Here is a 22,087-nt window from a genome sequence, read left to right as displayed (position 1 = left end):
GTTATCATGGGCCTTTTCCATGTCAACATGACTCAGGTGGGACCAGGTCTAGACTATGGGTACACCCATGATTATTTTTTACAGTGTACTGAAAATTGGCTCGGTCAACTGAACAATTGTCGACTCTATAGCACAGTGGTTCTCCAACCTAGGGGCGTGAAAGCATCTGAAGGGGGGCGCGAAGCTGTGGTCAACTGAAAATATTTTCCGCGCCCCGCGCGATTCAACTCCAATTCATAGTTATTGCTCTGTGTATAGTCTTAATTTCAGATTTGAGAATTCTCTCATCAACAGTCATAAGATAACCTTCCATGCCATCAAACTATCCGCTTGGATTGCTACCATTCTGGTTGCATTTTGTGATTTGACGATAAGGGGGGCACAAAATTTTTCACCATCATCACCACCATTGCTCTAGCACTTGTAAATGAAATAAATGCGATGGCAGTGAACATTTTATCGTTATAATTTTGTGCACGGAAAGGTTTTAACTTACATACTGGCCGATCAGCGACGCGTGTGTTTGATGAAAGTCATAAGAGTCAGTTTTGGCAGCTAACTTACATTGGCGTGCGACCAGTGCGAGCTCCGTGCGGTCATTTACACTTGTCTTCGATCGAATTAAGTTTGGAATATGCTGCTTGATACGCTCAAACAATCGTTGGGATGTACGTTGTATTCATCACAATAATTTTTGTGGAAATCACATTTTCATGGTTTTGTTCTTTTAGCACTCTGTACAACTCATTTTGTGAGCCGGTAATCTATAGTTTTCATGACTCCTTTTGTTTTGTTTGTGGTATTCATGGTGCTTGTCGACTACCATGGTCATTTACACCAGGCCGATATTCTTCATTTTAATTCCGTAGCCGCCGACTTCTAGGCTTTTTACAAGACACCGCCTACGCGGATGAGACGGCGAGGAGGAGCCTAGATAAACCCCCAACACTTGGGTAGGAATTCTGATGTCGACCTCGGTCGGACTCGAACCCGTGTTGCAGCTGTGGATTATACCACTACGCTATCTCGCCACTTCTATTTCATGACTCCTCAAATAGTTGGAGTTTTCGAAAGCCTGCAGATTAGCGTAAGTGTTCTCTAGGCAAGCAAATGTTAAGCACCAGTGAGTTAGATATATGCGACAGGAATCGGAGATGATCAATTATCATATTTTTGCTTCGCATTAAACCCCAGGGCCAACAATCCGAGCGTGACTACATAATGCGTAGGTGCGACCGGTTGTTTCATAACGTTAGAAATGATGAGAGTATGCCAAGATACACGCCTTTAAATTTAAATAAATGATGGCATATACGTGAAATCTGAATTGCATACGGAAGGGATAGTGAAAGTAGAACGGTGTGCTCATGCTCACGTTGGACTATAATTTTGTTCCTTTTTAAAATGGGATCACCTCTCTGCGCCAGTTTCGGCGTTACCCGGAATGGACGACTCGGATGTTCCAGCGAAGGAATAAAAATCTGTACAGCACGAAAAGATCTACACAGCATTTGTCGGAATTGGAGAGGACACGGAACCTTACCCATGTTAGATATTACAACGACATTGTTATAGAACAGGGGTGGGCAAACTACGGCCCGCAACACCGTTCTGTGCGGCCCGCGAGAGTCTAAATAAACTTTTTAAAAATATTGATAAAATGCGTACTAAAAATCGAAATAATGCAGGGACTTGCTTAAACTATTTCTTAGTATATTTCACCGTGATAATTTTAAGACAGTGGTTCTCAAACTGGGGTGCGTGAAAGCATCAGAAGTGGGGCGCGAAGCTGAGCTCGAATAAAAAATTTTTTCGCGCTCGGCGCGATTTACCAACAATTTCATAATTGTTGCTCTGTATTTAGTCTAAATTTCACATTTAAAAATCTATCAACCATAGTCGTAACCTTCCATGCCATCAAACTATCTGTTAGGTTGCTAGCAACTTGGTTGCGTTTTGTGATATGACGATAAGGGAACGCGAAATCTTTCACCATCGTAAGGGGGGACGTGTCTTAAAAAGTTTGGAAACCACTGTTTTAAGGTAAATACTTCCTATTTTATGTTTTATGTTCATTTTCTGGCGCGACAGCTCGATCTCAAGGCCCACACAGTTTAAAAAGTTTCAACTGCTAAACATCACAGAAATCCTAAACGAGATTGACATAATTCGGATCACGAGTGGGATTTCAGATTAGCCACTCCAGTTTTAATTATTTCAGTGATGTGCTTATAAAAACCGATTCGCGCGTGTCTTAGGTAGATTCGTTCTCTTTATGCGTATAATTGGGGCATTTATATTTCATCTACACATAGTAGAAGCTAACATGGTTATGATTATGTGAGCATTGTGTGTCCTGGAACTGAACCAAAAGTGAAATTAGTAAATCTATGAACAGATCGCTGCTCACAGATTTAAATTTCAATCCTGTTCCAAGAATCGGGACAACCGACTTTCATCTCTATAGTTTTGACAAATTGGATATTGAGGTCGACCAGCCTATGAAATCCCGCCACTATCTTTCTGACGCGTGTACGATATCATCAAAGCAAAGTTTGTTTTGTTTTAAATAAGCACATATATTATCTCCATGTCCTCACTATATAATCAAATACCAATATTGCGTTTTGGTTTATAATCCCATTTTATATTGTGCGGCTCGCGAATGGATTCAGTTATTGAATGCGGCCCGCGAGCTCAAAAGTTTGCCCACCCCTGTTATAGAAGGAGGAACGCTTTCGAAATAATGTTTTCAATATCTATGTAGATTCGATTATGTAATAATGTATTTCTAATTATGCGGAATAAACGTAAATATGTCAATCTTTGCATATGATCCCTGTACCATGGGGCATTTGAGTATTTTGAAGATCTGCAAAACATAAGCGATTTCCATGCTGCCGATCATACACAAAAGAATGGGAGGGTTATCGGGAAATAATCTCACCCATCTCGATTCCGTCACGACCAAGTCTTTTACGGCTGCGAGCAAGCGCATCACGATTCACGAACCAACTGTAGCGTCAGGCCTCAGTAGGCTTTGTTAATATAGGTACTCATTATTCGTCGTTCACCGGTAAGGCGGCAAGTCTTTTGATTTGTGATGCTTACAATAGCAAAGAGATATACGTGCTGTTACATGGATATACCTATACATATGTAGATTTGTTATATTGTGGAGGTTGATAATTCATTTCACGAGTCGTTAACCAATAATTTCGCATTTTTACGCGTTTACGTTGGGCGTGTTTACGTTTGGCGGGGAGATAGCGTAGTGGTAACGATAAGCGCCCACCAATCTGACGGACTCGGATCGATTCCCGTTGGAGGTTTATCTGGGCTCCTATTCTCTCGCCGTTGCCGTTCTTACGGCGACAAAAAAGCCCAGAAAAAGACCCGACGAAAGAAAGCAAGCCTCACAAGGAATGGAAAGAACTAGTAGAAAGGGCCGCGGCTTCAAAAAGATCAACATCGAAAAGAACTGTGACATCGGGCACTGTAGGCCGGGGTGGATGTCAGAGTAAACGATCGCTGCTGATGCGTGTCGTTCGACATCCTCCTATCTGTTCATGACATCGCATTGTACATTTTGTGTGACTTGTTCAGATGTAAAATATAACCCAACGATATTATTAGGTTGTAATCGAGAAGGTCTTTCGAATATACTGAAGACTGAAGTGATTTAGTACCTGATTACAGACCGGATATGTCTTTACGCATTAACCGGTACAATTCGTTTCAGCAACCATATCATTCTTTGTACGGATTAGACATCGTGTTCGATATGACTGAAGATAAGTCGGAAACATTCAAGACCAAGTTTGACTACGTCCTTAACTTGGTCGGATTAACCGTTGGTTTCAGCAACATTTGGAGATTTCCGTATATCTGTTACAAAAATGGTGGAGGTGAGAAATTTATCAGTACATATATGCAGCATTGCTATATCATTACCTACAAAAAGATGATGTGAACAGTGAACAGTAAACACCTTACTGACAGTGCATAGTATGGTGTCATATGCTATGGAAGAATGGTACCTGCTTCGGCAAGCCATATGTGGAACGACCTTGCGGTACGTTATATAATGGAGTATCTTAACTATATATTTAGTATATATACGTAATGATCATTGAATCATAGCCGATTATCCATCAAAAATCCATGGTTTCGCGATTACTAGTCTTCTCGCCATGCTATGGCAGTAGCACGCCCACTCTTCGGCAGCTACTTTCAAACGCTTTACACGAATCTTGACGACTTTCCTGTGAGTTTCTTGCAGGTTCATTGTTGTTTTTTAATCAATAATCTATAATGAGACATTACACTGGAGCATTTTTGAGATTTTCCAAATTTTGTACCTCTACATTCGGCTTTGTGAACCTCGTTTAAGTTATGTACGAAGGTAGGAACATGCACGCTCCACGAAGGCGCCAGCGCATCCCTCAGATTGACAGGACTTCATGAAGCAATGAGAAGTATCAACACATAAGGGTTACTTTGTCATTTTTCATACAATAATTTCACCCCAAATAGTAGTATCTGACCCAGTGATTCCGAACTGAGACTCTAAGCTAGCTTGCTGCACTCATTGACCCCAGGAAATTCTACGGACAGTCATGTTTAATTTGTATAAATAGTTCTCATTAATTTCGGTACATCAAAGCTACAAAAACAGATATTAGATATGACTTCAGCCGCTCAATTCCGCTTCTGAAAACCGATTTCCTGCAGACTACCGCATTAGTGCCTAACGCAGGAGCGGCGAACCAGTGGCCCGCGGGCCAGATGTGACCAGTAGGGTTGTCCATAATTTGGAAAATCTCAAAATTTATGCGTATCCATGTCTCATTCTATAGATTATAGTTAAAAAACGTCAATGAACCTGCAATACGCTCACGGGAAAGTCGTTAACATTTGTCTAAATGCGTTTGAAAGTAGCTGCCACAGAGTGGGCGTGTCATCGACCATAGAATGGCAAGCAGACTAGTAATCACGAAATCACGACGTTTGATTAGCTGATCTGCTACGCTTCAATGATCACGACATTGGCGGCTTGTTGATCAGCTGGTCAAGGAGTCGTCTAACGGCGATGATTCTGTAAGCGCATTGTAGGTTGGTCCGCCAATAATGATTTAGGATTAATTCAGAACATGTTGAGTAACGAAGCACATGATGAACAAAGAACAGCTGCTTCACAATATCTTTAAATACATGACTGGATGGCTTATTGTGAAGGTAACCGTTGTAGCCCGTATGCCTTGATTTCATTGATGGAAAGCACAAAAACAAGCGGAAAAATATTGCAAAGGCGCCTATGCAAGTGGCAAACGAATTTCTAGTTTCAGAGGGGAATTACCATCATTGAATACAAATATAAAGCTTGACATTGACACTACTTTGTCTGATCTTATTAGGCTGTTGTCGTGGTATATAATTGAAGTCTTGAATGCTGTAAGGGCTGGATGAATCTGTCATTTATGCTTGGCACTTGTCAGATTATTGCAGCATAATGAATCATACCCGCAAGTGCTGTCAAAGTCCTCAATGATGCCGCGAAAAGAGGTCTAAAGATAAGCACAGACTATGCTGGTAGGACCAGCAAAAAGACAGGTTGCTTGCATTGCTTAGCGTGTCCTTAATGAATCTTAGATCATTACCGGCTGCATCACTACTAATGCTTGAATCAAACCAGACATGGACACAAAAAGGATGTATTGAAGCGGTGTGGTAGTTACACTCTTCTTCAGAAATCCAATGTAAGCTACCTGGTCGGCCCACATATCTTCTGAGCATACAGGATTGTGTCCAGAATCCATATCACATGGTATGCCGCACCAGTTCGGCAATGTCTAATATGCCTTACCTGCACCAAGAACACAGGACCACTTGGTGTAATCTCAAGCATATCAGATATGTAGGCTATTTCTGGTATCTATACTTACTTCCAGTGGCGGCTCGTGACAATATCGGGTGGTGGGGCAAGGGCTGCGAGCGACTTTTATCAACATGACGTCACAATGGCGTTTTCCAACGTAAAAAAGTAACTTTATGATGCTCACATGAATTTCCCGACAACAGTGATTTTAACGTAGGTGCCGCGAGAGGTTTGCCGGTGAGCCGTGACTTGAAGTGTGGTAACAAATGTTTTATTCATTTATTTTTTAACAAAGGATTATTTTACAAAATGTACGTGAACTAAGAATCGTCCCTATGCCACGAATCAAGTATCAGGTCATCCTTAGTAGCATGCGTTATGATTTCATGGTATAGTTATAGATTACGCAAATCGATAGACCCTAATTTTTCTAAGCCCGTCCGAAAGTGTTTCGTACACGATCCTGGTGTGTTACGACCACTGAGCTGGTGGTTACGACCAGAGATGGGCGGATTCCAAAATTTCGGGATCCGAATCTATCCGGATCCGGCTGGCAATTGGAAATTCATAGTCCAAAGAAATCCGGCTGGTGAATGTCCAGTTCGGAATCCGAAAAAATCCTGCCAGAACAATGCTAATTAATCATATCACAGCAAAAAAATCCGGCTAAAATCCGACCGTCACCCCAAATTCAAAATCCGGATCCAGTCCGGCCAGGTAAAAAAACATTGAAATCCTGCTCCGGCTCCTGAACCGGACTGTGGCCATCTCTGGTTACGACCAGGTGATAATAGGCAACCAAAACGTAGGCACCCGGCGTACGATTGGATCAATAGACTGGACAACTTCTAGACCTCTCATTTTCGCTCTAAAGACAACTGCGTAAACTACGTACGGAGCAAAGATTCAATACGATTCATGTTCGCACTTGACTTGACCTGACTCATTCCAATGACTAGAACTCGAGAGATTGCGTAAGCCTAACTGGAAAGGTCAACGAGTTCGGACACATACGCAATTGTTATCTCATAGATTGGGCCTGTCATATTGAATCCAGAACATCAATTTGAATGGTCTTTGAAGAACTAAGGACAGCAGCCTCGGAACTTCGGTCTCGGAACATCATAGGACATTTTGGCCTTGAAACTGGAGACTGTGACACAACACATACGGCTTACAGTCTATAAGTCTGCTGCAAAATCGCCGTTGGAAAATATACTAATCAATAAATACATGAATAAAAGCCGTAACTTAGTATACTGTTACAAGAAATCATCGAGAAGTAGCATACGCAATCTCATAACCCATTCCGGTATGGTACACTGTCAAAATCAATACAAACAGACGAACACCGAACTTTGAGTAAAATAGATCGAGGAATAGGCTGATCGAATGATCAGCTGTTAGCCGACATCGAAAATGAAATAGCTATCGCATTTGACAGGGGATTGTAAGCAAATGGTTTGAAGGCCACAATTTCACAGTGAAATGGACATTGGCGAACATAAAATTATGTGAATATTTGAATGCAAACCGAGAATCTTGGTCAGCTGTTTCATGCGATCATCGAGATATACCATTGGAAATATCATTACCGATCTCGTTATGGAACGCAGACTATAGATTAGCACAGACCGACACCGGCTATTGCGTGAGATCCGCAATGACGTAGGTAGGCTAAGTATCAGATCAGCGCGCATCTCTACCATACTCGACCTCGAAAACGAAATAACTGCCTCAATCATTGAGTGTCAACTTTAAGACTTGGCACCGTGTTCGATACTAAAATCCAGACATACCGTGCGAAAGCTCATGACAGATCTAGGTATGGAACATCGTTGAAATCAATAGAGACCAATAACGGCTTTTGCGTAAATTTGTTGGCGATAAATGAAGAGTCAGCTCTTACTCGACTTTGGAAACGAAATTACCACCCACATAGTTCAGTGACAAACTTAAAACTTGTTACAGCGGTCGATACTAACACTTATCGTGCCAAATGTCATAACCGATCTCGGTATAGAACATCGTCAAAATCAATGGAGACCAATACCGGCTTTTGAGTAAAATCTGTTTGCTTTACTATGTACAATTGTACATGATAGATCAGCACACACTGAACTTCGGAAACGGAATTACTACCATTATCTTTAAGTAGCAAGCCTGAAACTTGGAGCAGTGTTAAATACTACTTTCACGACATATCATACCAAGTTTCAAGAAATATCATGGTGCGAAACACCGTCAAAATCGACCTATTCCAGCAAAGGTCGACTCAACGCATATTACGGTAACCGAGTTCAGATATAGATACGATTGTTACATCACACCTTAGGGGCGAGCAAGCATATCTGCCCCGGTTGCTCGGCCATTTTACGAATAGAAGAGAGTAAATCACCGTTTCTTTATTGTGCGCGGCTTTGAGAGAATAGATAGTGAAAGCTTGTTATGAGCGCTACCGGGGCAAGCCCCGGCTAGGCATTCACAAAGCGAAAACACAGAAGAGAATTCGATTTTCGCAGAGACTTCGCTATGTATGGGCGTTTGCAAGCGAAAGCACAAGAAGAACGCGGGTTTCGCTGTGATCTCGGTATATATTGATTGCTGTGCGTCTATAAATGGTTAAATTGTTATTGAACAGAAGTTTAGGTGGGGCAATGCCCCAGTTTCCCTATAGGACGAGCCGCCACTGCTTACTTCTATAAGTTCACAATCATTCGCTGTTTCACCTCTGTCATGCCTGCAATAGGCTATTGTTGCACTAAAGCTATCGGTACCTAGTTTTAACACTAAAACATTCAATGTCCAGATGTCTCATTTTATTATTAAATCACCAACGTACAATGCGCTTACAGAATCATTGCCGTTAGCGAACTTCTCGAACTAGTATAAGCACATAATCAGCAAGCCGCTGTGGTCGTGACCATTCAAGCATTGCTGATTAACCAATCAAGAGACGTGATTTCGTTATTACTAGTCTTCTCGCCGTTCTATGGTCGCTAACACGCCCACTCTACGGCAGCTACTTTCAAACGTATTTAGACAAATGTTAACGACTTTCCCGTGAGCTTATTGCAGGTTCATTGATGTTTTTTATCAATAATCTACAGAATGAGGCATGGATACGCATCTTTTTTGAGATTTTCCAAATTATGGACAACCCTAGTGGCCAGCGAGGTAATTCACGAAATTAGTTAGCATATCGAAAAAATAAATTACCCAGGTAATATATTGTTAACTTGCAAGGCCAACCGAGGTTTGATTAGCCTAGGGTTACCATATTCTGTGTGGTAAATTCCGGGCTTTCTTTAGCGCCCACTAGCGGAATCAAAATGAGCTATGACACAGAGATTGTCAATATGACGTCAAACTAGCAAAGCATTACCTACCGACTGCATACAGGAATGCAGTGGAACATAGGTCACGAATTTGGCCATCTGTAATGTGAGCTCTGGTGATTGCTACTTGCTAGGCTAGGGTCAGCAACGGGTTTCTTCACGGCCGGATGAAATCGTCCGGCGAGCCGTGTCTGGCCAATCAATCAGTTTTATTAATATTTTCATCATTTCAAAACATCACAAGACTGCGATACCATGAAAAGATAGGAAGGTGTCGAAACAGCTTGGAGTAGCCTTGAAGATCAGACACCCACCTTAGCCTAGGCGAAGTAAAGAAGAGGCAAAGCATGTAAAATTTTTGAGATTGTCAAGGTGTACGCCTATGATCGTTTAGTGTTGATTTTTTATGCTGCCATCGCCATGCATATAGTGACCCGCAGTTGAAATGCAATAAATTGTTAGATACTATAATGGGGTGATAATGTTATGAGATGTTATAATGGGGCGAAAATTGTAATATATAAAAAAGTTTCACAGTGCAGAACAACCTGCCAAGGCTCGTTTGTGAACGTTAGGGTTACCATACGTCCTCTTTTGAAGAGGATTTGCCCTCTTTTTCGACTTTTGAAAGTGTCCTCGGAGGACGCCCAAATGTCCTATTTTTTGAGATTTTGTCCTCTTTTTTGAGACTTTTGGTTAAATATATAGGTAAAAATGCGACTGAGATGCAGCAAACCAGCACTGAAGTAATTCTCCGGCGGCTATTTCGGGAGCTGAGCCGGAAAGTTGACCTTTTTTTAATCAACCGACCATGCACTGCAAAAAATTTACCATTTTTTCAGGATTTTGAAGTCTGAAAATTTTGAAAAAGTGTCCTCTTTTTAAATTTCCAGCATATGTTAACCATAGTGAACGTGAACCTAACGTTCACACCATCCATACTTTATAGATTGTTTGCTTCTGTGAAGACCACATGCCCAAACAATTTACTAACACCAAAACAGCGGCTAGAAGTCAAGCATGAATTTCAATAATTCCAAAATTAGTCTACTCCACGTAGGTCAATTCCCCCGTAAACTTAGGTATGTATAATATGTATTGTATGTGTATGTACTATGTAGGCCTTTGTATATTGCCCAGTGCTAATGACCAGAAATACAGATGATCTGTATCCCGATAAACTTACATACGTACGCCAATTTCAAAAGCATTTCAGCAAAACGATCGGAATCAAATATAAATATCTCAATAATGTGACAGATGGCCGCCTCAAGCAGTCACTGCATACTATACAGTGGTTCTGAACCAAGATGCGGATTGAGAAAATGGACATCCAAATTCCGAGGTGCGTTTGGGAAGGTAATGTCTGAATAAAATAGCTACTGGCAATCAGACCTTGATATTGAGGCTTGGCAGATTATGATGGCCTTTTTAGTCACTAGCTTCCCAAGTCGTACACTCAGGATACTCGAAGTGCGAGGGTGCCACGTACTATGTTTAGCTCTAAGAGAGTGCTGCTAGGTCAAAAAGGTACATTGACAACTGGCCAGTGATGGTAGGATTATGGCAGGCTTGCATAACGGCAATTCGTGAAATCGTATAGCACACAGCTGTAGCGTGCAGCGCAGCGTTTCGTTATAGGCAATATATATAATTTCATGATATATCACTGTGTAGCCTTTGATTTCACAATTAGCATAAATTAGGGTTACCATATTTAGGAAATACGAAAAGAGGACACTTTTTCAGAATTTTCAAACTTCCAATACTCAAGTAAAATCCCCCCAAAATGGTTAATTTTTCCCGACTGACTAAAAAAGAAGGTCATCTTTTCGGCTGAACTCCCGAATTACCGGCTTTCTATGGGATTTTCCGTTGTTCGACCAAAAAAAGTTCATTTTCCGGCTCAAGTCCTAACGAAAAACCCGCCGGGCCGTTAATTGGTCGCTGATTTCCTGTATCTCAGTCCGATTTCCACGTACATTTAACCAAAATTATCAAAAAAGAGGATAAATTCTGAAAAAAGAGGACACTAAGGCGTCCTCCGAGGACACCTCAAAAAAGGAAAAAAATAGGACAAATCCTCTCTTAAGAGGACGTATGGTAAACCTGGCATAAATGCTAAATACAATAGTTTGTATTCACAGGGACGTTTATTCTGGCATACCTCATTTTCATCCTGGTGTTACTCTTGCCTTTGGCTGCGATAGAGGCCACGTTGGGTCAACACACCGGCAAAAGCGTAGTTAAAGTGTGGACTATCGTCCCACTTTTCAAAGGTAAGCATTAACTCTTCCACTACGTAGCCTATACAGGTCAGTTCAGAGGCCTACCTTCTACTGCACGAGTGATTGTGCTGTGGTCTTAAGATTCGAGACCTAGAATTATCACGCTATTTTGTTGGTAACCCTTCACTATAGTGGTAGGTCAACTGCAGATGGCGACATGTGGTAGGAATCAATTGTCAGTAAATTTTCACAGGACTTGGATATTCTGCGATATTCATGATGGTCTATTGGAACTCCTACCTGCCGGTACTTTTATCGTGGACAGTAAGTTGGCTCTACGCTTCATGCACAAGCGACCCTGTTTGGACGAGATGCAACAACACATGGAATACGGCAGGATGCGTTTCGGTTTTTGCGAATGATACGGTTAGCATTGCTCCAATCCTGCGTTCGCTTCCATTTGTGTCAGCTTTTCATCGGTGGACACTTTCCAGATAAAGGCAACTGATGTCGCCGGAAACCAATCCTTCTCTCAACGTTCATCTGTGGAGGAATTTTTTAAGTAATTATCCCAAGTCCTTTCGTACGTTTTATGGATAATATGTTAGCTAGGGGTTGTTATGTTCTTGAACTTGCTTGAACAATAACTCATACGACGAGGTTGCAATATCAAATCAGTATATTATCAGCAGAACAACAACAACAACTTAAGAGAGGCGACACGATCCAGAGTGCAGTTAAACGATAGACCATAGAGAACAGAGCACAAGGGTTTAAATACGAAGCACGACACACGAGGAAATAATGATTGGCGGTAATTACAAATCCTAGACAAATAAGAGACCAACGATACCAACGTAAAACGCACGAACGTAACAGGGGTGTTCAAACTGTAAATGCTATTCACGGTAGCATTTCAATTACCTATACAGCCTACGGCCGCGTTCCAGCGGGCGTTTTCTTGTTAAATACCTTGCGCATGAACGTTTCTCAATGTAGAATCATTACGACACCGCAGGCTTCGCCGATGGTCTCATCGCATTATGTTTCATTCTATTAATCAAAATGGCACGATAATGACCTTCTGCACATTACGAAATTGTGGAATACGATTGGAAGGGAATTCATATGTCAGACGGTCACCCGACATCAACGCATGCGAAACAATGATAAACACCAGTTGAGCATGTAAGAAATGAGCATGTTACTTGCTAACTCCGAAACTACCCCTAACCCCATTCAAAAACATTTCCAATCACAGGCCTAACCCTAGCCCAATTAATCATTGTCTTGAAATATCTTATTCGTGGACCTGTCTTTGAAATTTTAAACCACAAGCTCTAAACTCAGGCAGCAGAAGCACTCTGAACCAATATTTAAAAACCCTAGAAATAACTTTGACTCTGACCTGCCGATATGTTTGCAGCATCCACATTTTATCGAAAACAAAAGGGTTGCACGACTACGGAGCCATCAAACCAGATCTTTTAATCTGCCTTGCAATAGTCTGGATTCTTGCCTATTTTTCGGTATGGAAAGGGATCGGCTGGACAAGCAAGGTATTGTAGATCCGTTGACGTGCCATGATGAAATTCAATTTCGAGTTGATCGTTTCGTTAGGTGGTGTACTTCACTGCTACGACACCATTTCTCATGCTCATCATTCTGGTGGTTCGAGGATCCACCCTGGAAGGAGCGGCATATGGAATGAAAGAATATTTGAAGCCAGACTTAGCCAAGCTTATAAAACTTGATGTGCGTGTCACAGTAATGATATTCTATTATGTGGGTCTGAAATTAAAACCAGAACGATGACCCCAAGCTTGCTAGAACCCGTGATGGGGTAGATCACAAGAAATCATCGGTCCTCATGCATTTTCCAATTTGCGACATGGTCTACACACTACACATGTAAACCATTTCGATGGTATATTGATACACCATAATGAGGTGGTTTCATTTGGGTTTGGTAATATTTATATGAAATGCTAAGAGAACGAAAATTAAAACAATCATGGGATCGTATGATCAAAACCTCCATAATTACACTATTTTCATTACATATCATTATAAATCGACATATGTAATGCAAAATTATTGCCAAGTGGCAGGACGTAGGAAAGCCGTCGCATGTTTGAGACCCCTTTTTACAGTCAAATAACATAATATATAAAAAATTTATTGTTTTGGTGGGATAGGATAGAAATCGAGGGTTATCAGTAGATTTCATGGGTAAACGTAATTGTTTCAAGTCTATACGCTGAAATAATGTCAAGTTACTAAAGAGGAATAGAATAAAAGCATTTCTGAACCGCCCATCGCTCGTAACTTTCCTCATATTGTGTATTCCCTATTGTAAAATCCATATATGTATCCGGTTATACGCCCACGACCCCTAGAAAGATTTTTTTTATGGGATATCAATTGCATTAAACCGTATTGGGACTTACAGATGTTAATTTATGGATATTTAGAGTAGCCTATCTATACGGAGGGTTGTGTTTAAAACAAAACTAAATTTAAAACAAACATGTTTTAAACAAGGCCCTTGCTTGAAACATGTTTTTTTATTGTTTCTTTTTGTATTTTGCTCAAGCAATGACGTCACGAATATTCAATTGTGACTTCATAGTGGATTGACATTGTCAATTAAAAATATAGTGTAAATATAGCTCCTTCGATGAAATAGGCTCAAACCCCTGTCATATACAGACAAAAATATCTTTAACCAGCACTACATCGTCATGCAGCAATTTTACGGTCGGCGGTCATCATCATCAGAACATGCATTCCGTACCAATGATCGATATCTATACGTACTATAGCTGTTGAACGGACTATTTCGCGGGTTCCAACCATCCCATATCGTCTACGTCGGCTTTATCGGATGGTAATCATCGTAGAACATGTTTTCTGGAAAGTATATACAGTTAAATACATTTGAAACTTGAAAAAAAATTAAAAGGACCTTTGTTTAAAACAGTGTTTAAAACATGTTTTAAACAACCATTTGTTTTAAATGCAACCCTCTATATAAGCAGTTATTACCGATTCGGAATTGATTATGCTCATGTGCAGTCGGATTTATTTGTGGATTACGGATGAATCATTGACAAAGCACTTAAAGATTAGATATGATCTGTTGACCCCTTTTTTCGATAATGCAAAAGTCATAAATATCAAGGTCGTTCTCCTCAGGAATTGTATTCAGTTCATCGCAATAGCTGACATCACAGGTATACATTGTGTCCAAAACTCAGTTGATCCTTTACAACGTCGAGATTATGTGTAATTCGTGTCCAGCGACTAATCTTTTACCTTATTTAATGTAGCATAATCGAATTGTAAATCCACGACGGAAATGATGGCCGTTCTTAAAAGTTTAAAAGTTTAAAATTGTATTTGTACGCACAGTTCATCAATGCACTTGTTGCAACTCTTGTAACATGGTATCGTCGTGACTGGCACGCTTTCATACCGTTAGTCAAACATGACGTGTATGAGTGATGCAACATCACTTCTTTTGCTGGATTAAAGGGGTACTGTGCTCGAAATATGGAGTGATCTCAACTGAAAGTTGAAACTATATGAACAAAAAAACATTTGGCAGCAGCCATTTTCCCCAGAAATCCTCCTTATCATCGAGCTACAGTTAGAAGACTCCCACTAAATATACCATTCCACTGTATATATCCATGATGTATCAAGGTCATTGCTTTTTAAACCCGTTGCCAAACATCCGGCATCATTTCAATGTTGCACGTTCTCGATGCAATCAAGGAGTCACGCAGACACGCGCAACATAAGAGACAAGTTGCGACGGATGTGACCATATATATTGGTTTACTCCTATATACATGGTGTTAGGGTCGCATTTAAAACAAATGGTTGCTTAAAAAAACTATTTAATGTCGCTTCATATTGTGATGTTCAGAAGTGCATTATTTCCTATCTAAAATAAAAATGCACAATCGCGGTTCGTCCTGGATGAAAACCGAGTGAAACTATACCCATTTTATTACAACATTTTTGCAGAATATATCTAATAGCGCGTACATGCCAGGCTGTACAGCTGACCTGGATGGCATTTCCGATGCCGTCGCTATAGCTTATTAGCCTAATGTGTAGCTAACTAATATATAGCCTATACTTTGCTCTTTATATTGTAAATAAAACTCCTTTGACGAACTATCTACGTGCAGTACAGTGTTTTAAACAAAGGCCTTTTTGAAGAAAAAATGTTTTTTAAGTTGTGTAATTATGCCATAATTGTGTAAATACTTTCCAAAAAACATGTTGTATGAGCCTACGGACGATTACCACCCGATATAGACAACGTATACCATATGGGATGGTTGGAAATCTCAAAATAGTCGGTTCAACCGCTATAGCACGTAGATATTTCGTCAAAGGAGTTATATTTACCCTATATTTTCAATTGTCAAAGCCAATCCACCATGTCGTCATAATTGAATATTCATGACGTCGTGACTTAAAAACAAAGACAAAACAAAAAGCAAAAATGTTTTAAACAAGGGCCTTGATTTAAACATACTTGTTTTAAATTTATTTTTCTTTTAAATGCAACCCTACTGGTGATAGTTCCAATAAATATAAAGACGAATCATATCATATGGCACGTGATAGATTTACGATAGGGCCAATTTATACCGATTCACGTCCAGTAAGTTGAACCACTACTTTTAATTGTATCTATAATTTTTTGTCGGATTGTACTGACGGAAGAGGAACCCAAAATTGCCCATGTTCAATTGTTCATGTTTTGATTGGCTGTATGTGGCCGGATGGTATAAGGCTACAATCGACAATATATGGAGTCATATTTGCTTACTCATAACCTTCGAATGGCATATCCCAACCATACCATAATGATACGCATCATCCCGACAGGTCTGGATCGACGCTTCTTCACAAGTTATTTTCTCATTCGGAGTGTGCAGCGGATGCCTTTCTACAATTAGTAAATTTAACAGCTACAAGCACAATCACATGAGGTATGTTGTTACCGTACTCCTTCCGCCGTCTTTTAAATTAAAAACGCATCCTCCAGAGATATTATATTCATGACGGCGGGCAATGCTATCACCAGTTTCCTCGCTGGTGCGATATGCTTCACGGTATTGGGACACTTGGCAGTTGAAAAGGTTGGTCTTCTCGACGTGATATAATTATGTGCTTTGTATAATGATTGCACCTCACTCGTATATTTACAGAATACAACAATAGAAAAAGTTGCTGATAACGGCCCGGGACTGGTTTTTATCGTTTACCCTACGGCCATCTCCCTATTGCCGCTACCTCAGCTATGGTGCCCACTCTTCTTTATCACGATGCTTCTGATAGGTTTTGACAGTTTGGTAAGTATGCAGTCATCACATCTACTGAACCAGATTCATTATGTTGGCATTGTACGTTTTATTTAAAAGTAAATCCCCATTGACTGTCATGATGACGATGTCTGAGAAATCATAACTGCGACCTTATAATAACTTCGGGGAACGGGATGATAGGTTTGATAAGCAATACACGTCCTTTTATACGCGCATGCAAGTGCACCAGAGACTATTGAATGTATAAATACTAGATCGTAAAGCATTCTGGCAATGGTTTGTTATGGCATGAATCCAGCAGAGCCAAGTGAATAAGCTTCATTCCCCCTATTTCATTAGTGATCCAAGCTCCACCGGCGACATATACCCTTTACCGCGCGATATTTCAAACCGATTCTGAATGCTAATTCCTATAATTTCCTAGTGACTACCCTGTCACCGATTCCATATGTTGCTTCGATTCGTGAACAGACTAACAGAGTGAGCAATACTAGCGGGAAACACATGCGACACAAGAACTTCAGGAATGCTTTAAATTTTAGTTTGTCTACCACGAGGCTTTGGTGTGCTGCATTAAAGATGTCTGGCCTGCCTGGTTCCGTTTCAAATACTCCAACGAAGTTTGGATGGCTGCTACTATGTTTGTGTTGTTTCTATTCGGATTAACAATGATAACGCCAGTGAGTATTAGCACTTTATATCCCCTATATAAACAATGTTGGAAATACAGCGAATGAATGACTTGATCGCTTATTACAATATAGTTTTTTTTATCTGTATGTGATGCCGTATTAACGATTTGACAGAATCTGGTAGACTAAACCATTCCCAATAAACATTTGATATATTGACATACTGTTTTCCATATGCATCGATCTTAATTCAGGGTGGAATATACGTTCTTGAACTGCTGAACAATTACGCGTTTACCGGATGGTGTATCTTTTTCGTGGCTCTCTTGGAATTCGCCGCTGTCGGCTGGGTCATCGGCTCGGACGGCATTTGTGACATGATCGAAGACATGACAGATTTTAAACTTGTTAAATCAAGGGTATATCTGCACGTCATGTGGAGATATGTGGGTCCAGCTACGTGTTTGGTGAGATTTATATTGTGGAATCGGCATTATCATCGACTATCTGAAAGTCTTAGCCCTCATTGCTTGGGAGTCGAGTCAAAGTCACGAGTCGGAGTCGCGAAATTCAATTTAACTGAGTCGGGATCAGGGTCGGAGTCGCAATTTAGAAAATCATGGAGACGCGTAGTAATTTTTGCTATTTCCAAGCATTGGTAGCACCAGCTAGCATATACCTAAAGACAACCGTGATAGAATCCCTACCCCGTGAAACAACGTTTTTAGAACCGAATGGATTGACTTGGCACAACCCAATTATAAATCAGGCGACGGTTAGCCTCGAGATATTCAATGTTCATTGATGTTGACCAATCTACATTTTGTCAATACCATATCTATTAGACCTGAGCCGATAGTGTGGTAGGCCTACTGTCGGTTTGATATTATCAGAATCTATTGTCTTATACGTATGCATTACAATCGATCTAACAACTTTCAAATTTAAAAAAGATATGTCCGACATTATGTTGGTATATGCTACCGGCGAAATCCGGGCTATTTATTTTAATTGCGACTTCATTAAATTGATCTAACTTCGGTGTTCTTCGAATTTTGGAATATCGTGTAGTAGTGTTTCAGGTTTGCCATCGACTGATTCTGCAAATTTAGGTTTACCGTATTTTCGTGGCAAAAAATCCAGACACTCTTTAGAGCAGTGGCTCTCAACTGGGGGTCCGCGGACCCCTATGGGTCCGCGAAGCATTTTCAGGGGGTCCGCGAAGCCTCTAAATTTACAACATAGTTGATAACGTAATTTGTGTTTTTTTAAATTAGGAAAATCACGAGGCAGTCTCGCTTCATTAAAAACTCCAAACTCACATCAACAGAATGGCCGTCTGAGATGAAATATCCTGCTGTGCAGACTCATTTTAATTGCTAAATTGCCAATAGCCTAATGATACGAATATTTTGCTGTTTAGAGATGTTTTGTTGGGGGTTTCGGAAAAAATAAAAAGTCGTATTATCAAAGTCAATCAGGATGACATCGAAATGCTTACAAAAATCCATTTCTCTTGTGGTATACATAATCTTTTGTCCATAATAACTTCAAGTTGAACTGCTAGATAAAAATGACCGTTGACCGGGCTTGCCGTTATATCTTCATTAAAAAACTGTTTGTCAATTTTGGTGCCATATTTCTTGCGATCATAACCAAATGTGTCGTCGGAAGCGTTATAAGTTACTATTACATGCGCCACCACCTAATTTTGTGGAAGTTGACTTTCGGCACTCGTTCATACGAAATCGAAGGCGTGGATTTTCAAGACACGACCACGTTTTTCTAGAAATGCAGTTGCAGAATTCGCTTTGTAATAGTAAAAGTCAACCCAATTTTTACATAAATAATATATGATGTTATTTTCAAGAAAAGTCATTTTTTGCTATATATGCATACAGCACAGGACAGATGACGATTGCACGATAATTGAGCTAAATTTGAACTAAAACTTCAGGGGGCCCGCGGGTTCCGTGACGGTCCAGAAGGGGTCTGCGAAGACAGAAAGGTTGAGAACCACTGCTTTAGAGCCTGCTAGTCGGTTTTATAAAGAGGTATAAACACATTGTCTGGCAATATGACGTCACTTTAGCAATGTTTTGGCTATCGAATTGTATACAGGAGGGTATTTTAGACATAGGCCGTGACTCGTGAATTATCTCTCAGGCTATTGGGTCATCTCTAATTTGAGCTCTGGTGATCACTAGGGTTGGTATCATTTGTTATGCAACAAACTTCATCACGGGTTGGATGAAATCGTCTGCCTGGTCGTATGGTTGACACCCTGGCTGCTTTAAACACTGTTAGGTCGATGCAGTTCTGTGGTTATGTGTTGTGACCAGGACCGAAACAACACTTTGTCAGCCCCCCTCCCGCCCCCAAAAAACGCTGGTCTGGGAGCCATCATAGGGTGATAGATGCAACTCCTGGGGGCTTACTATGCGCATATGGTTTCTTAGTCGTGCCAAGCTCGAAGAATTGTTAAATTTCGTGAATGAATTCTGTCAATAACATTGGTTCTTCCGCATATTACTATCAGATTTTCATCTTCGCTGCGCCTGCGCCGTGATCAAAGTTAACGGTAGAGTTGGTGGAGGTGTTGACTTCGAAAATGCAGGGACCATAATTGTACATCATTAGGTCCGGTCTAGGCCACACGGATAAACCTATTGACGAGGCGAATTGCCGGTCCGCACCAGTAGGTTTCCTATCCGCGTTCTAACCTTTTATGGTCACGACCTCACTTCTGTTCCATGGCCCACCTGACAATTTGGTAAGCTGAGTACTAAAAAAGATCAGCACGGGGCATACGATTGCTTAACTAGTAAACTTTAGTATTCATCTTACCATATTTTGAGGTGGGACCCGGTCAGCAACTTTCCCCAGACTTCCAGACTTACAGTCTAATTTTGAAGCTAATTACGTGCAACATCTCCGAGATCCTAAGAAAAAAGGTAAATGACCCCCAGGTTGAGAATCAGTCTTTGACTGAAGCATCCAAACAGCCTTAACTGTAACTAGGAATATATCGCGATATCTCATAACTGCGATAACACCTAAACTTATTTCAGTAAATGATGGATATTTTTATTAATTTCGTATTGTCCTTTTTGCGAGTGCGGGTGTACCCATAATCAAATCAACATACGTGACACTAAATCGCGCCTGTCGCGAAGAAAAACTTCAAGTAGCGTAAATCTGCACCAAAATAAGTTATTGTTTATGTGGATTCACGCAAAAACTACCAGCTCCTTTCATGCCTCCAAAATTTCGGACATTGAAGCATATTCGAACGCGTGTCAACCCTATGTAAATTAGATCATTATCAGTAGCCATATTTTGTATAAGACGACAGTGTTCAGTATGTATGGTCGACTAAAACGATATAGTATAGATCGGTACGTCGCGTCAATGCATATTAAACCGTGCATAGCAGGCGAAAAACAATTTCAGATTTTCTGCATCTACTCGTTGTCACTCTACCGAACCCTGAAGCTGGATTCGTACGTTTATCCTACTTGGGCGAATGTACTTGGTTGGATGGTCGCTCTATCTTCTTCCATGACGTTTCCTATTGGAGCCGCTTGGATGATATATAAGGCAGATGGAGCCACGATCAAAGAGGTATCGAATAAAGTCATTTTAGTAATATTACGAATCCCTGAAATGTTCTGTTTAGTGTAAACACGGAATTCTCGAATTTTGTGATATCATTTCAGAAATTCAAAAACACTTTGAAAGTGCAAGATGTTAAAAGACGTATCGAAAAGTCATATGAAGACGAAGAAAAGATGTTGCACACATAACGTAATAACTGAGCTGATTTCTTGAGCAGCCGTCGCTTACGGTCGTTCAGTGTTTCTTTTAGGCGGTTAGCGGTTCTCCGTAGATTATGCAATGATACATGGGGATTCAAAACTTGGCTATCGCAATTAACAATACATTCATATTACTACATTTATTCCGTTTCAAGCTCTCCGACTGACTCTCATCAGAAGCAAACGACTTGAGAGTGGAAACATTGCAATAGGAACGTATTATTTGTTGCGATTTTTACAGCGAGATCAAGATGACAAAATCAGTGACGACAGTAAGTCGTCGCGACAATTTATGTCACTTTAGATTGTGATGTTCAGAAGTGCGTAATTTCATATCTAAAATAAAAATGCACAATCGCGGCTCGTCCTGGATGAAAACTGAGTGAAACTATACCCATTTTATCACAACACTCACGCCGTAGAATATTAAAATGTTTGCTGAATATATCTATTAGTGCGTACATGTAAGGCTGTAGCTGACCTGGATAATATTCCCGATGTCGTCGCTATAGCTTATTAGCCTACTGTTTAGCTATACTAATGTATACTTTGCTCTTTTTATTGTGTGTGAGCCTGAGTATATCAAACCAAATAAACTCCATTCTGATATTATGAATCTGATTGATATATTTGAAAAGAGAATTACTGTTATGGCCAGTGACCGTAATGAAACCCGAGTGGTAAAAGTATAGCAGGAATTGAGAAATTGGTCTTAGACCTGTGGGGAGATCGTAATCTGGCTCCAACGGAGAATGTCAACGGATGATACATAGCGGTATTATTGAGCCAGAACCGATTCACTTATTTGGCGTATTTAACTTTTGCATGGTCTGTACGGGCAT

The 22,087-nt window shown here is 40.5% G+C and overlaps 1 protein-coding gene across 1 annotated transcript; it reads left to right on the top strand.

Annotated features, from left to right (window-relative positions):
* Positions 1-89: 89 nt before the first annotated feature.
* On the top strand, positions 90-21,861 carry LOC145457919 (sodium- and chloride-dependent betaine transporter-like). Its single transcript, XM_080336212.1, has 14 exons — positions 90-1,547; positions 3,743-3,908; positions 11,364-11,495; positions 11,698-11,870; positions 11,939-12,006; positions 12,871-13,003; positions 13,065-13,199; positions 16,356-16,459; positions 16,516-16,609; positions 16,679-16,822; positions 17,338-17,475; positions 17,682-17,894; positions 20,881-21,051; positions 21,147-21,861. Exons 1-14 carry the CDS (start codon positions 1,458-1,460, stop codon positions 21,231-21,233), a joined length of 1,848 nt encoding a protein of 615 aa, XP_080192338.1. The 5' UTR covers positions 90-1,457; the 3' UTR covers positions 21,234-21,861.
* Positions 21,862-22,087: the final 226 nt, after the last annotated feature.

This window comes from Botryllus schlosseri, chromosome 15 (assembly GCF_051294905.1).
Source record: "Botryllus schlosseri isolate E-star chromosome 15, Bs_hap1, whole genome shotgun sequence".
Lineage (NCBI taxonomy): Eukaryota > Metazoa > Chordata > Ascidiacea > Stolidobranchia > Styelidae > Botryllus > Botryllus schlosseri.
The sequence above is the reverse complement of the archived record's forward strand: the minus strand, read 5'-3'. Positions and strand labels throughout refer to the sequence as shown.